Source organism: Amblyraja radiata, chromosome X (genome assembly GCF_010909765.2).
Source record: "Amblyraja radiata isolate CabotCenter1 chromosome X, sAmbRad1.1.pri, whole genome shotgun sequence".
Classification (NCBI taxonomy): Eukaryota; Metazoa; Chordata; class Chondrichthyes; order Rajiformes; family Rajidae; genus Amblyraja; species Amblyraja radiata.
Genome location: NC_045999.1, coordinates 12,207,635 through 12,223,337, shown reverse-complemented (window position 1 = coordinate 12,223,337; position 15,703 = coordinate 12,207,635). Strand labels below are relative to the sequence as shown.

Here is a 15,703-nt window from a genome sequence, read left to right as displayed (position 1 = left end):
AATTTGATTTCCCATTTACTCCCTGTGCAGGAGGCTGAGGGGCGATCTTAGTCTAGTTTATGGTCATGTGTATCGAGGTGCAGTGAGAAGCTTTTGTTGCGTGCTAATACATGATTACAATTGAGCCATTTACAGTGTACAGATACATGATAAGGGAATAACATTTAGATGGAAACATATCTTACAAAAGGTATATAAAATCATGAGGGTAATAGATAGTGTGAATGCAAAGTCTTTTACCCAGAGTCGGGTAATCAAGAACCAGAAGGCATAGGTTTAAGGCAAGAGGGAAAAGATCTCATGGGAATCCAAAGGGCAGTTTTCTCACACAGAGGTTGGTAGGTATATGGAATAACCTGCCACAGCAGGCAGCTGAGGCAGGTACGATAACAGCATTTAAAAATCTGGACAGGTACATTGTTAGGAAGCGTTTAGAGGGATATGGGAGAAATGCAAGCGGGATGAACTAGTGTAGATTGGGCATCTTAGATGGCCACAAGTTGCAAGGGTGGTTTGTTTGAAGATGCTTCTAGCAACGTTGGAATCTTACTACCGATGCACGCTGCCCTCGGGATGGCTGCTGTGGAGAGGAGACGGTTGCCCACCTCTTCACAGAGCGTGGATTTGCAAAGAGGATCTGGAGAATGATGCAGGGTCACTGTCAGGGTTCATCCCAAACAGCTCCGTCACAGAGGACTGTGATTTACGGACTGTTCCCAGGGACACATTCAGAGACGGACATCGAGTGCTGCTGGAAGGTCATCAACTCGGTGAAAGATGCTCTTTGGTCGGCCCAAGTGTTGTTGACCTCCCAGCGGAGCGAGATGTCCGTCGGGGAATGTTGCCGACTGACCCGCCGCAGACTGCAGGAGTACGTGCTGAGGGATGCACTGAAGCTCGGTGCAGCCAACGCCAAGGCTCAGTGGGGGAGGACCACAGTCTAGGGTCCTTCCGCTGCTGGACATGGGGGGCAGAAAGGGGGGAAAGGGGGGGGGACGGAGGAGGAGGAGGAGGAGGAGGAGGAGGTGGAGGAGGAGGTGGAGGAGGAGGAGGAGGAGGATCCCAAGGATAATGAATGAGGGGGTAAAGAGTATCACTGACCCACACCTGACACTGGGGAGAGAATAATTCACCACTTTTGTTAAAAACAGAAAAATGTACATGTCAAGTCAAGAGAGTTTTATGTCATGTGTCCCAGATAGGACAATGAAACTCTTGCTTACTGCAGCACAACAGAATATTGTAGGCATAAATACAGAACAGTTCAGGTGCCCATATAGTTGATGTGACCCCTCTGTCATTGCCCACAATCTGTGTGACTGCCCATTGCCAAGTGGTCTGTGTTGGTCAAGTCTGTCAGTGCTTTCTTTTCCCTCTAGAGTGTTTGTCAACGTTGTGTTCTCGTGACGGGGGTTGCCGATTGATGCTTGTGATTAGCCCCTATGGAACGTCCACCACACAATGGTGAAAGCTGCTCGGGAACTGTGTGAGTCTGCACTATGTTGGAATTGTCATTCTGGTTGCTGGCTGACATTTAAAGGAAAGGGACTTCAGCCCAACTTGTCCATGCTGACCAGGTTGGCACGGTGGGATGAACATATTTGCCTGCATTTGCCCCATAATCTTCCAAACCCTTCCTATCAATATACCAGGGTGGCGCAGCGGTAGAGTTACTGCCTTACAGCGCTGGAGACCTGGGTTCAATCCTGACTATGGGTGCTGCCTGTACAGAGTTTGTACATGGCCCGCGTGGATTTTCTCCGAGATCTTCAGTTTCCTCCCACACTCCAAAAACGTACAGGTTTGTAGGTTAATTGACTTGGTATAGGTGTAAATTGTCCCTAGTGCGTGTAGGATAGTGTTAATGTGCGAAGATCACTGATCGGTGCCGACTCGATGGGCCTGTTTCTGCTCTGTATCTCTAAACTAAACTGGACAGGAAAGGTTTAGAGGGATATGGACCAAATGCGGGCAGGTGGGACTAGAGTAGATGGGGCATCTTGGTTGGCATGGGCAAGTTGGGCTGAAGGGCCTGTTTCCATGCTGTATGTCTCCAATAGGCATATAGAGTTGTTGCCAATGGTTTGAATCGATTTTAGCTCCGACATTGTTTCGGCTGTTGTTTCTAAACAAGAAACCAACACCTCATGTGATCCTCCACTAAAGTGGAGTTTGCTTCCGTCTAATATCAGATGGTTCCCAACCTGAAATGTTGCCTTATCCATTCCCTCCACAGATGCGACCTGACCCACTGAGTTACTCCAGCACTTTGTGTTTTAATCAGTCCTAAATGTTTGGAGTTCACAGTCCCTCATGTGCACAGCTAATGCTGCTACTGATTCATAGAGACATTGATCTGTTTAGCACAGGAACAGGCCCTTCGGCCCACCTTGTCCATGCTGACCAAATTGGCACATTAGGCTAGTCGCATTTGGCCCATACCCCTCTAGACACTTCCTTTCCGTTTATCTGATTAAACGCCTTTTAAAAGTTGTAATTGTATCCGTTCTATAGCTTCCTCTGTTTAAGAAGGAACTGCAGATGCTGGAAAATCGAAGGTAGACAAAAGTGCTGGAGAAACTCAGCAGGTGCAGCAGCATCTATGGAGCGAAGGAAATAGGCAACGTTTCGGGACGAAACGTTGCCTATTTCCTTCGCTGCATAGATGCTGCTGCACCCGCTGAGTTTCTCCAGCACTTTTGTCTACCGATAGCTTCCTCTGGCAGCTTGTTCGAGATACCGACTACCTACTAAATAGAAAGACTTACCCTCGGAGGAGTCTCTTAAATCTCTCCCCTCTCAATGCCCTTAAGCCAATGCCCTCTAGTTTTAGTATCATCTTGCTTTCCTCAACTGAATTCCATGAAATGTTTTACAAAAAATAGCATTTCACCACAGTTTGGACTTTTTTGGAGAAAGCCCAATGCATATTGAAGTGTTGGTGAGCATCAAAAGAAATATATATACCGCACAGCAGAGGGCTCCTTCTTATTCTCCTCAAGTCTCTCCAGGAGATTAGTTTAGAGATACAGCGCAGAAACAAGCCCTTCGGCCCACCGAGTCCACAACTACCAGCGATCACCGCACATTATCTGTGGAATTCTCTGCCACAGAAGGTAGTTGAGGCCAGTTCATTGGCTATATTTAAGAGGGAGTTAGATGTGGCCCTTGTGGCTAAAGGGATCAGGGGGTATGGAGAGAAGGCAGGTACAGGATACTGAGTTGAATGATCAGCCATGGTCATATTGAATGGCGGTGCAGGCTCGAAGGGCCGAATGGCCTACTCCTGCACCTATTGTCTATTATCTTTGGACTTGGGACAGTAAAACTTACCAAGTGAAATGTATTACACTAACACATAATTTCTCAGTTTGGACTAGTGGGCAGAAACCAAATGAGAATCAAATACTCAAGATCCACAAAAGGCAAGTAAAAGTAAATGTTAAAATGTATTCTTTTTCTCTGGAGATGCTGCCTGACCCACAGAGTCTGAAATTGTACTCGGAATTTTAAAATTTTAGACGAGGAAATTGTGGGACAGCAGGTTTAAATATGGAGTCAGAGTTTTACAGGGTGGAAACAGGCCCTTTCTCCAGCACTGCGTCTAAATGTAACCTGACGTTGGTTGTATTAACTAGAGGCAGTGAGAGGCTACAGGGCGGTGTGGTTTAGTGTGTGTTTATACACCAGCAGCGGTGTGCAGAGTGCAAACTGTCTCAGGCTAAACAAGTTATGTGTAGGAAGGAACTGTAGATGCTGGTTTAAACCGAAGATAGGCACAAAAAGCTAGAGTAACTCAGCAGGACATGCAGCATCTCTGGAGAGAAGGAATGGGTGACATTGTGGGTCTGAAGACGGGCCACGACCCGAAACGTCACCCATTCCTTCTCTCCAGAGATGCTGCCTGTCCCGCTGAGTTACTCCAGCATTCTGTGTCTATCTTCAGGCCAGACGAGGCTATGATAAGACTGATGGTGTAAGAGGAAGTCCTGTCCACAGCCAGATCCGGCACAAGCTACGATTAACGTGACAATCTCTCGTATGTGGAGAGCAAAAAAATGTCTCTCCACAGCTTTTAACAGAAAGTCGCTACATATTCTCCCAGCACAACTAATCTGACTCTGCATTTAAGAATTATTCTCCATTTTTAACCACTTTACCTGTTGACATGTATCGTCCAACCAGATGATTATGTTTTTAATGTTAGTCGCCCAGGATTAGAAAAGAAAGTTAGGAAGAGCTAATCCTCCATTTTCTTTGGATTTGCACAAATGTCTTTTGTGTATTCTATGGGTTTTGTAGTCCCAAATAAAGTTAGTGATAGTTGAATCAATTTTTTAAAATTTTTTTTTACTTTTAGGGAGATATATCGGTATTGATTGAAATAAGTATAGGAGTTGTGGAAGGAAGATCATCTTTACGGCATTTACTCTACCTATAAGGGAGATAGGAAGTGTTTTCCAAAATTGAATGTAGGCATATAGTTTAATAATTAATGGTGGGAACTTTGTCTTAAATAGAGAGGAGCGTTTTCTAGTCACGTAAACTCCGAGATATCTAAACTTTTCGGTAACAATTCTGAAAGGAAATTTTTGGAGTTGAGAAGGTCTTGAGTTTTATTGGCATAGCATTTAAGAATGATTATTGAGGAAACATTTTGATAGCCGTAAGAACAAGCTGTTGGATTGATGGCACCTTCTCATGGTTATCAATGGAGTTCCGTCTAAGAGTTGCAGAACACAAATACCACAACTTCAGCTTACTACGAGATCAGTTTCAAAATCAATTGCCTGCAAGGAACCATGCAGCTCCCTCAACAGTACAAAGAGCTGGCATGTTGGTTCCTTGACCAATATTGCCCTGAGCATCTATCCATGTTCTCCGCTTATGCTGTCTGACCTGCCGAGTTACCCCAGTGTTTTATGCCTGTTTCTGTAAACCAGCATTTGCAGTTTCTTGTGTCCCCAATTAATTCATGCCACCCACAGCAGTTGGCACAGCAATCAAATTGGCCTCAGCTTCAGAATGGAAAGGCAACCAGAGATTCTAAGCTTAGTTTAGTTTGGAGATACAGTGCAGAAACAGATCCTTCGGCCCACCGAGTCCACACCGACCAGCGATCCCCGCACACTAACACTATCCTACGCTAGGGGCTATTTATAATTTTAATCAAAACCTATAAACCTGTGTCTTTGTAGTGTGGGAAGAAACCGGAGCACCCAGAGAAAACCCACACAGGTCACAGGGAGAACGTACAAACTCTGCACAGCCAGCACCTGTAGTCAGGGTCAAACCTGGGTCTCAGGCGCTGTGAGGCAGCAACTCTACCGCTGTGTCACTGTTGAATATTAGCACGGCCTCCACACGTGCGTGTAGCTAGTTGAACAGATACGTACGTGTCTAGTTGAACAGATGATCCATGCTCAATATCCAGATACACAAATTGTCTCCTTGTAAATGACAAGCTGGTAGAGCCACCCAGATCCAGACACCCAGTCAATCCTGACCTTAGGTGCTGCCTGTATGGAGTTTGCACGTTTTCCTTGTGACCACGTGGGTTTCCTCCGGGTGCTCCTGTTTCCACCCATATCCCGAAAGCAGGGTAGGTTGGTAATTTAATTGGCCGCTACATTGCTCAGTGTGTCCACAGATGCACGTGTATACAGGGGTGGCTCAGTGATGCAGCGGTAGAGTTGCTGCCTCACAGCGAGAGACCCACGATCGATCCTGACTATGGGTGCTGCCTGTACAGAGTTGTACCTTCTCCCTGTGACTGCGTGGGTTTTTTCTTGGTGCTCCAGTTTCCTCCCGCACTCCAAGGGCGTACAGGTTTGTGGGCTAATTGGTCTCTGTAAAATTGTAAATGTTCCCTAGAGTGTAGGATAGTGTATGGGGATCGCTGATCAGCGCGGGCTCTTAGCTCTTGGGGCTAAAGGAATCAAGGGATATGGGGGAAAAACAGGAACGGGGTACAGATTTTGGGTGATCAGCCATGATCATATTGAATGTCGGTGCTGGCTCGAAGGGCCGATTGGCCTCCTCCAGCACCTATTTTCTATGTTTCCATGACTCGGTGGGCCGAAGGGCCTGTTTCTGTACTGTGTGGCGGCGCCTGCTAGCGCACGCAGATATCGAACCCGGCGTTCGGAAGCCGCGATCACGTGACTCGGGAGGGGCTGTTGTTTTCGCGCGTTTATTTCCTGCGCGCGCTAGTTCGGCGCTGACCACCGTTGTGGCCAGACATGTCTGTTAAACCTGTATGCTGCAACTTGAACTTTCGAATAAAGTATTGTTGAAAACTCCAGGAGCCGTTTATCAGACCACTAAACTGTTATCTTTAAAATAAAAGTCAAGAGCACAGGATCAAAAGATATTTTTTATGGAAATGTGGGAAGAATAAAATGTAATTTGTGTAAAAAAATGACTGCTCTGTGTGTGGTAGGAGTGGACTCAATGGGCCGAAGGGCCAGTTTCTGCTCTGTATCTCTATGACACTATGACCAATTATCCCCACAAACCGAGAAGCTGTACACGCCGATGGTCCCTGGATGTGAAGGTCCTTGGAAACATAGACCTCTTCACACATCTGGGGAAGCACCACTGAATGAACGCAGACAACAGCGAGGAAATTCTCCAGCTCCGTCATCGGCCGATCGATGCACAGTGTATGTGACACACAAAAACCTCAGAACCAACTCATGTGAGAAAATAAGGAAGATCCGGCTTATCTTCTTGGACCAAGATCGGACTTTTCAGTGACTTGGAAATTCGAAGATGGCATTGGAATGTGGAACTCTGCGGCTGGTCCGTGGAGGGTCTATTGTACCTATGTGATTTGACAGGACAGCATGCAGCACATGCATTTATTTGTATCTCTACACATCTCACAATAAACAAAGTAAACTAAACCTCATGTTCTACCGGGCGGCAGTCATCCCCTGCCCTCAGATTTACTTCTGTGACTCAGACTACACACAGCAGACATCTGTGGTAAATACAACAAACGCAGGTTCCACAAACCTCTCCAAATTCACTGGTCGGATGTGAACCAACGTCAGTGACCTTTCCCAGGCCAATATCCCCAACACTGCGGCCTTAAGACAGCCAGACCGCATAGTTAGCATGCCTGACACCAGATACTCCACTGCAAATATATCCAACCCAGATATATTATTCGCCACTGCCACAGAAAGCATGGCACAGTGGCCTAACGGTATGGTTTCTGCCTTACAGCGTTAGAGACCCGGGTTCGATCCTCGCTACGAGTGCTTGTTTGTACGGAGTTTGTACGTTCTTCCCGGGACCTCCATGGGTTTTCTCAGAGATAGACAATAGGTGCAGGAGTAGGCCATTCAGCCCTTCTAGCCAGCACCGCTATTCACTGTGATCATGGCTGATCATCCACAATCAGTTTCATCTTCGGTTTCCTCCCACACTCCACAGACGTACAGGTTTGTAGGTTAATTGGCTTGGTATAAGAGTAAATTGTCCCTAGTGTGCGTAGGATAGTGTTGGATAGGATGTGGAGATCACTGGTAGGTGCCGATGGGCCGAAGGGCCAGTTTCTGTGCTGCAAAACACTATGATTCCAAAAATGTAAACCAAGAATTATCTGCTGTCCCACTTCATTTCCTCATCTGAAGCTTTTAAACGTCCAGTACAATTCCAGACACTCAATGGAATGGGATGAGGTGTTAAATCAGCCCTCAATCTGCTGATAGGATTCTCACTTTCAACAGCGCCAGCGAAGTGTCACAACAGGCAGAGCTGCTGTCACAGTTGAAGCAGCCTGACAGTTCAATCCTGACCTCTGGTGCTGTCTGTACGGAGTTTGCACGTACCCCCTTTCACCATGAGGAGAGGGCAGCACAGTGGCGCAGTGGTGGAGCTGCTGCCTTAAAGCACCAGAGCCCCGGGTTTGATCCCGATGCTGCTGTCTGTATGGAGTTTGAACGTTCTCCCCGTGACCATGTGGGTTTTCTCCGGGTTCCTCCCACACTACAAAGATGTGCAGGCTTGTTGTCCTCTGTAAATTTATAAATTGTCCCTAGTGTGTGGAATAGTACGAGAGTATGGGATGATCACTGGCTGGCACGGGCCTAATGGGCTGAAGGGCCTGTTTCCACGCTGTATCTCTAAAGTCTAAAGACTTCCTCTGGGTGCTCTGGTTTCCTCCCACATCCTAAAGACATGCTGGGGGATTCATTGGCTACCAAGTTGCCCTACTGTGCAAGCAAGGGCTAGAATCTGGAAGGGAAGGAATGGAAATACAGGGAGAATTAGTATAGGCGGAAAGGTTGATGGTCAGTGCAGACTTGATGGGCCGAAGGGCATGCTTTCATGCCGAGTGCCTCCACGACCGAGTCTATAAATACCAGCATATCATGCAGCAGTGAACTCGTTTCAAAGATTTATCACCAACTGAAGTGAACTTAAGATTCATCGTTGCAGCCATTCACAGCCCAACTTCGCCACTGTGAGAAAATCCTGGGAAAGTCTGTGAGGTACAATCCATCAATTACTACAGCTCAGGGACGGCACACTAATGCGTAGATGAAAAATATTATTTATTGACTTGCTGAATTACAGATTGATAGTCATCCTTGAACGACATAGAAGATTGTGTACACACTCAGAACTAACATTCCCGCTACAACCGATCCATCAAAACCAAAGCTTCAGGGACTCGTCTTCAGAGTTACGCTCACAAAACGGAAGGGGATAGAGGCAGCATATGTGAATTTGGTGAAGTATGTGAAAAATGCAGGCCTGTGGTTAAAAAACCCCATCTAATCTACTCATTATGTGTTGTTCACATTGGTCCTATTTGTGAGAGAGCTTGTGACAACATTTTAAGCCTCAGGCTGAAGAGACCCTTCAAGGTGTTTAAGAAGGAACTGCAGATGCTGGAAAATCGAAGGTAGACAAAAATGCTGGAGTAACTCAGCGGGTGCAGCAGCAACTATGGAGCGAGGGAAATAGGCAACGTTTCGTCCCGAAACGTTGCCTATTTCCCTCGCTCCATAGATGCTGCTGCACCCGCTGAGACCATTCAAGGGTTCAGTTCAGCTTAGTTTATTGTCACGTGTACCATGGTACAGTGAAAAGCTTTTGTGCAGGAAGGAACTGCAGGTGCTGGTTTAAACCGAAGATATACACAAAATGCTGGAGTAACTCAGCGGGACAGGCAGCATCACTAGAAAAAAGGAATGGGTGAGGTTTTCGGGTCGAGACCCTTCTTCTGAAGAAACTGAAAAAGGAATAGGTGACGTCACATATTCCTTCTCTCCGGTGATGCTGCCGGTCCCACTGAGCTATTCCAGCATTTTGTGTCTATCAATGAAAAGGTTTTGTTGCATGCAAACCAGTCAGCCGAAAGGCAATATAGAGTGTAATGTATATGATTATAATTGAGCCATTTACAGTGTATAGATACATGATCGTGCAGGGTAAAGCCAGTAAAGTTCGGTCAAAGTCCGAGGGTCATCAATGAGGTAGATAGTAGTTCGGGACTGCTCTTTAGTCGTGGTGGTATCTGGTTCTATTAATCGACCACTCCCGGCTCACAGCTCTCTGCTCCTTCACAGCAGTGAAGTGAACTTCAGACATAAGGAACTACAGATGCTGGTTTACAAATACAGGCACAATGTGCTGGAGTAACTCAGCAGATCAGGCAGCATTTCTGGGGAAGGTCGCAAGAACCTTCGTCGCAACCCGAAACGTCACCCATTCCTTCTCTCCAGAGATGCTGCCTGACCCGCTGAGTTACTCCAGCTTTTTGTGTCTATCTTCGGTTTAAACCAGCATCCTTCTTTAGCATTTCTGGGAAACGTGGATAGACAACATTTCAGGCCTGAAGAGTCCCGACCCAAGACGTTTCCTATCCATGTTCTCCAGAGATGCTGCACTCTTTGTGGCTTTTTTTCAGAAGTGCATAACTGGCTGCTAAATAGTTGAAGAAGTCTGAAGAAGGGTTTCGGCCCGAAACGTTGCCTATCTCCTTCGCTCCATAGATGCTGCTGCACCCGCTGAGTTTCTCCAGCATTTTTGTGTACCTTCAATTTTCCAGCATCTGCAGTTCCTTCTTAAACATTTTATCTCTGTTTGCTTTGTTGTTGTTATCTTCTCCCAGCTAACAATGACCTATTCTATATTTCCCTTGATCTTCATTCCCTTTGTCCTATTTTCACACCTAACACTTCCTTATCTATGTATCTCCCTCTCCCCCTGACATCAGTCTGAAGAAGGGTCTTGACCCGAAACATCACCCATTCCTTCTCCCCAGAGATGCTGCCTATTCCTCCAGCATTGTTGCAGCAGATCTTGCTGCCTGAGTTACTCCAGCATTTTGTATCTATCTCCGGTTGAAGCCAGCATCTGCAATTCCTTCTTACGCAGAGTGAAAATAAAATTCTGCATGTCATTTATAAAATTCCAAAAATGTTATTGATATATTGTTGAGGATAAACAAGATACGGAGAATGCATTTAGTGCAACAACGGCAATGTATGTGCACACTTAGCTGCTGTAAATGTTAATTTACAATTTGTGAAGGTAAATCCTTTTTGCAAGGAAACTCCTGCCAACTCTCCTTATCAATGCTGAATCAAAAATACTGCTCTGTTTCTTCTTCATACAGCAATTTAAAGTGCAGTCTCATCCGCTGCTCCACATTCCTGCAGTCCTCGTTCCACTTTCAATATTTTGTCAATATTTTCTGTCCTGGAATGCACCAACTATGTAGACACAGAAAGCTGGAGTAACTCAGCAGGACAGGCAGCATCTCTGGAGAGAAGGAATGGGTGATGTGTCGGGTCAAGACCCTTCTTCAGACGACCGTTGATTTAAACCAGCATCTGCAGTTCTTTCCTACACATGTAGACTAGAAAGCAGAAGATGCACTCCTGGAAAATAACTAGACCAAAGAGAATGAGAAACTCTCGCAGAAATAGCCAAGCTGATAACAGATTCAAAATGAGCAAAACTTGTCTGATCTTGCTTAAGTTCAAGAGAAATTCAGTGTAGGCCCTTTCTGACGCCCTTCCCGATCAGTTAGTATGGTTGTGTCGAATGTGTAGTGGAATAGTCGCTGAACCGTACGCAAAAAGAGAATTTCACTGTACTTGGGTGAATGCGGCTATGAAGCAACATTGAAGCACGGTGGTGGACAAAAGTGCTGGAGAAACTCAGCGGGTGCAGCAGCATCTATGGAGCGAAGGAAATAGGCAACGTTTTGGGCCGAAACGTTGCCTATTTCCTTCGCTCCATAGATCAGGCAGCTTCTCCAGAGAAGCTGCCTGACCTGCTGAGAAACTCTAGCATATGACGTAGGATCAGGATTAGGCCATTCAGCCCATCGAGTCTACTCTGCCTTTCAATCACGTCTGATCGATTTTTTCCTCTCAACCCCATTCTCCTGCCTTCTGCCGATAACCCTTGATGCCCTTCCTAAATCACAAAACTATCAAACTCCGCCTTCACCGCCCCAGTACTTTACAAATGAAACCCAGTGTCTTCATTGTTAAACCACCATTTGCAGTCACTCATTTCTAATTCATAGAATCATAGAGTAATATAGTGAAGAAGCAAGCCCTTCGGCCCAACTTGCCCATACTGGCCAACATGTCCCAGCTACACTAGTCCCACCTGCCTGTGTTTGGTCCATATTCCTCCAAACCCGTCCTATCCATGTACCTTCTTAAACGTTGGGATAGTCCCAGCCACATACACCCACCACCCTTTGTGTGAAAATGTTGCCCCTCATATTCCTATTAAATCTTTTCCCCTTCACCTTGAACCTTTGTCCTCTGGTCCCCGATTCCCCTACTCTGTGCATCTACACGATCTATTCCTCTCATGATTTTATACACCTCTATAAGATCGCCCCTCATCCTCCTGCGCTCCAAGGAATAGAGACCCAGCCTACTCAACCTCTCCCTGTAGCTCACACCCTCTAGTCCTGGCAACATCCTTGAAAATCTTCTCTGAACCCTTTCAAGCTTGACAATATCTTTCCTCTAATACGGTGCCCAGAGCTGAACACAATATTCCAAATGCGGTCTTACCAACATCTTATACAACTACAACATGACCTCCAGACTTCTAGACTCAAAAGAGTTTTGAAAAGATAGTAAAATGTATTTCAGTTGAACAGCGTTGGTGAAAAATGTCAAGCAAGATCTGTACAGATTGCAAAAGTTGTGTAAGTGGCCTTAAGTTACTTTTTCTGGACTAGATGTAGAACAGCAGTAACTAAAGTTCAGGGACAAAGGCTGGGTGGCCTCCAAACCCCCAGCGCAGATGAACCAGCAGGAAACAACTTTAAGTTGAGACAAGACTAAATTCTGTAGACATAGTACCAAATAAAAGTCAGTGTAGTTTACACACTAGAGGTCACACAGAGTTCAGGTTAACACAATCTCTCACCAGGATGAATTTTATGCTCAGTGGGGAACGTACGCAATATTAGTCCATCACATTCCTACCTTCCCAATTCTTCTCCTATTTCATAAAACTCCTCCACCTTATCCTGCTTAAAGGAAGCCATGCCAGATATCTTCATTCGTTGCCAACGCCACAGACCATGGCACTCGGAGATGGTCACAGTCCACTCTCAATGGCCAGCATCCAGTATCTACGAAACAAGAAAACAGAACTCAGGCAACATTGCAGTTGGAGGGAGAGGGGAGAGCAGGGCGATTGTAAAATACTTCCACCTCCAGTTTAAATTCCATTTGGAATATTTTGGAGGACCAAGAACCAAGAACTGCGCGACAAATTCACGAGTAAAAAGGCAAAGTGCTGGAGGAATTCTGCAGGTCAGGCTAGGCCAGGTCAGGCAGCATCTGTAGAAGGAATGGATAGGCCACGTTTCTGGTTTATATTTTGATGTAATAAAAGTACAAATTCTATAAAATTCATTACCACACCAATTGTTGGTGGGTGGACAAGAGAGAATGTGGCATATGATAAAGAAAGCCATTTCATTGTTCCTACCACACAATCTGCTGGGACTTTGGTCAGTTTGCTGTGATTCTCTAATACCCACTGCTGAAGGAGTTGCCAGAGGAGGTAGGTTTATAAAAAAAAAAAGGTTATATAATTTATTTTTATTAGAAGCAATTGTACTGGGATAAAACGATCGACATCACAATTATACAAATATTGTACAGCTTCATTTTCAACCTGATAACCTAAACTTTAAAAAAAAAAAAAAAAAAAAAAAAGGAAAACAAAGGAAAGAAGAAAAGAGAAAAAGAAGAGATAAAATAGAAAAGAACAAGAATAAGATCCCAAAGCAGTGCAGAGGAAAGAAAAGGAAATAAGAAAAGAAAAGATGGAGATATACCTCTCCCCACCCCCCTCACCCATCATAGCATCGGATCTGGTTTTTCCGCCAATACAAGCCTAATGTTTTCCAAGTGTAGTGTCTCGGATATATCTGTAATCCACATCTTCACTGCCAGAGGAGGTAGTTGATGCAGGTACTATAAACATTTATATAGAGACTTTCCTGCTAATGAAAGTGTTTGATGGAGTAGACATTAAGAGGACAATGCTTCTCGAGGAGATTAGAAGCAAACTCTCTTTGCTTTTGGACAGGTACATGGATAAGATAGATTTAGAGGGGTATGGGCCAAATGCAGGCAGATGGGATTAGTATAGATGGGGCATCTTGGTTGGTCTGGGCAAGTCGGGCTGAAGGCCTGTTTTCCATGTTGTGTGACTATGACACAGCATGAAACATATCAAACATGCCACCACTAGTTCAGAGAAACTTCCTTTGATCTTTGATCTGGTATGTTGTTGGTTCACATGCTTAATCAATGGTGTTTTATCATTAATGTCTAATTATTTTTAATGTTTAGTGTTTTCTGAGTAATTCGTAAGTGTCACTGTATGTCATGTTGTTACTTGTGGGCGGAGCACTAAGGCAAATTCTTTGTATGTGAATACTTGGCCAATAAACTTACTTGCAATCGATACATCTAATGAGATCAATTATTACATTTACCAGTTTGGTGCAAGTTTCTTTTAAATCATCTATGTTTTAGGAAGAACTGCAGATGCTGGAAAAATGAAGGTAGACAAAAATGCTGGAGAAACTCAGCGGGTGAGGCAGCATCTATGGATCGAAGGAATAGGTGACGTTTCAGGTCTCAACCCGAAACGTCACCTATTCCTTCGCTCCATAGATGCTGCCTTACCCGCCGAGTTTCTCCAGCATTTTTGTCTACCTTTAAATCATCTATGCTACTTAATCAGACACACCTTGTGGTAAAGAATTCTGCATTCTTGCCATCAGGGTGAACAGTTACTGCCAAGCTTGACGGGAAATTAATTTAGCAGCTGCCTGAGAGAGGTTGGTTGTAATCTCCTCGAGTAGCATTGTCCTCTCCATGTCTACTCCATCAAACACTTTCATTAGCAGGAAAAGAACACTCGGGACATCTGCATTAGAACACTCAGGACATCAGTCATTTCTTTAAAGTTCTTTAATCCATCTTCATTTTGGAATTTATAAGTGCTCGCTGTAACTGACCGTTGGGGGCGGGGAACAGTGTCCACCCTGGCCACACTCATTTCACCCCTGCCATCGTTTATTATATTGTTCACAGTGTACTATGTTTATATCCACTATAGGATCTTTGGTTTATATAGGCATCAGTCTGAAGAAGGGTTTCGGCCCGAAACGTCACCTATTCCTTCGCTCCATAGATGCTGCCGCACCCGCTGAGTTTCTGCAGCATTTTTTGTCTACTTTCGATTTCCAGCATCCGCAGTTCCTTCTTGAACTACTATGTTTATATAATTTGTTGTGCTGCTGCAAGTTAGAATGTCATTGTTCCATCTGGGACATATGACAATAAAAAACTCTTGACTCTTATTGCTGTTTGTCCGCTATAACCAAGCAGGGGGGATGGGGGGAGGGGGGCTGGAATGCTGGAAGCTCCCACCTCGTGGTGCCAGCTCACCGGGTAAGCTGGTGGAAGTGGGGACGGGGCAGTGTACAATAGACAATAGGTGCAGGAGTTGGCCATTCAGCCCTTCGAGCCAGCACCGCCATTCAATGTGATCATGGCTGATCATCCACAATCAGTACCCCGTTCCTGCTTTCTCCCCATATCCCCTGACTCCGCTATCTTTAAGAGCCCTATCTAGCTCTCTCTTGAAAGCATCCAGAGAACCTGCCTCCACAGAGGCAGAGAATTCCACAGACTCACCATTCTCTGTGAGAAAAGTGTTTCCTCGTCTCCGTTCTAAATGGCTTACTCCTTATTCTTAAACTGTGTGTGGCCCCTGGTTCTGGACTCCCCCAACATCGGGAACATGTTTCCTGCCTCTAGCATGTCCAAGCCCTTAACAATCTTATATGTTTCAATGAGATTCCCTCTCATCCTTCTAAACTCCAGAGTATATAAGCCCAGCTGCTCCATTCTCTCAGCATATGACAGTCCCGCCATCCCGGGAATTAACCGTGTAAACCTACGCTGCACTCCCTCAATAGCAAGAATGTCCTGGAAGAATGTAAAAAGAGCCTGGCACCGTTACCAGGCGACCACAGCAGGCGTTGGCAGGGCGGCACACTTTGTGGCAGCCACTGCACGCCCGTGCCCAACGCTACACTTCTTCTCCTCGTCGCTGCCTTCCCACCGCGCTGCCTGCCGCCCGCCAACAGCCAACACAAAACAACACCCAAGTC

At 45.5% G+C, this 15,703-nt stretch overlaps 1 protein-coding gene across 2 annotated transcripts in view; it reads right to left on the bottom strand.

Annotated features, from left to right (window-relative positions):
• The window catches only part of dapk2 (death associated protein kinase 2), a 131,164-nt gene that overhangs the window by 99,789 nt on the left and 15,672 nt on the right, over positions 1-15,703 (bottom strand). For both annotated transcript variants that reach the window (XM_033015034.1, XM_033015033.1), the window contains exon 2: positions 12,486-12,634. In XM_033015034.1, the coding sequence (XP_032870925.1) occupies positions 12,486-12,562 (77 nt within the window). In that variant the 5' untranslated portion in view covers positions 12,563-12,634. The remainder of the gene's footprint in view (positions 1-12,485; positions 12,635-15,703) is intronic.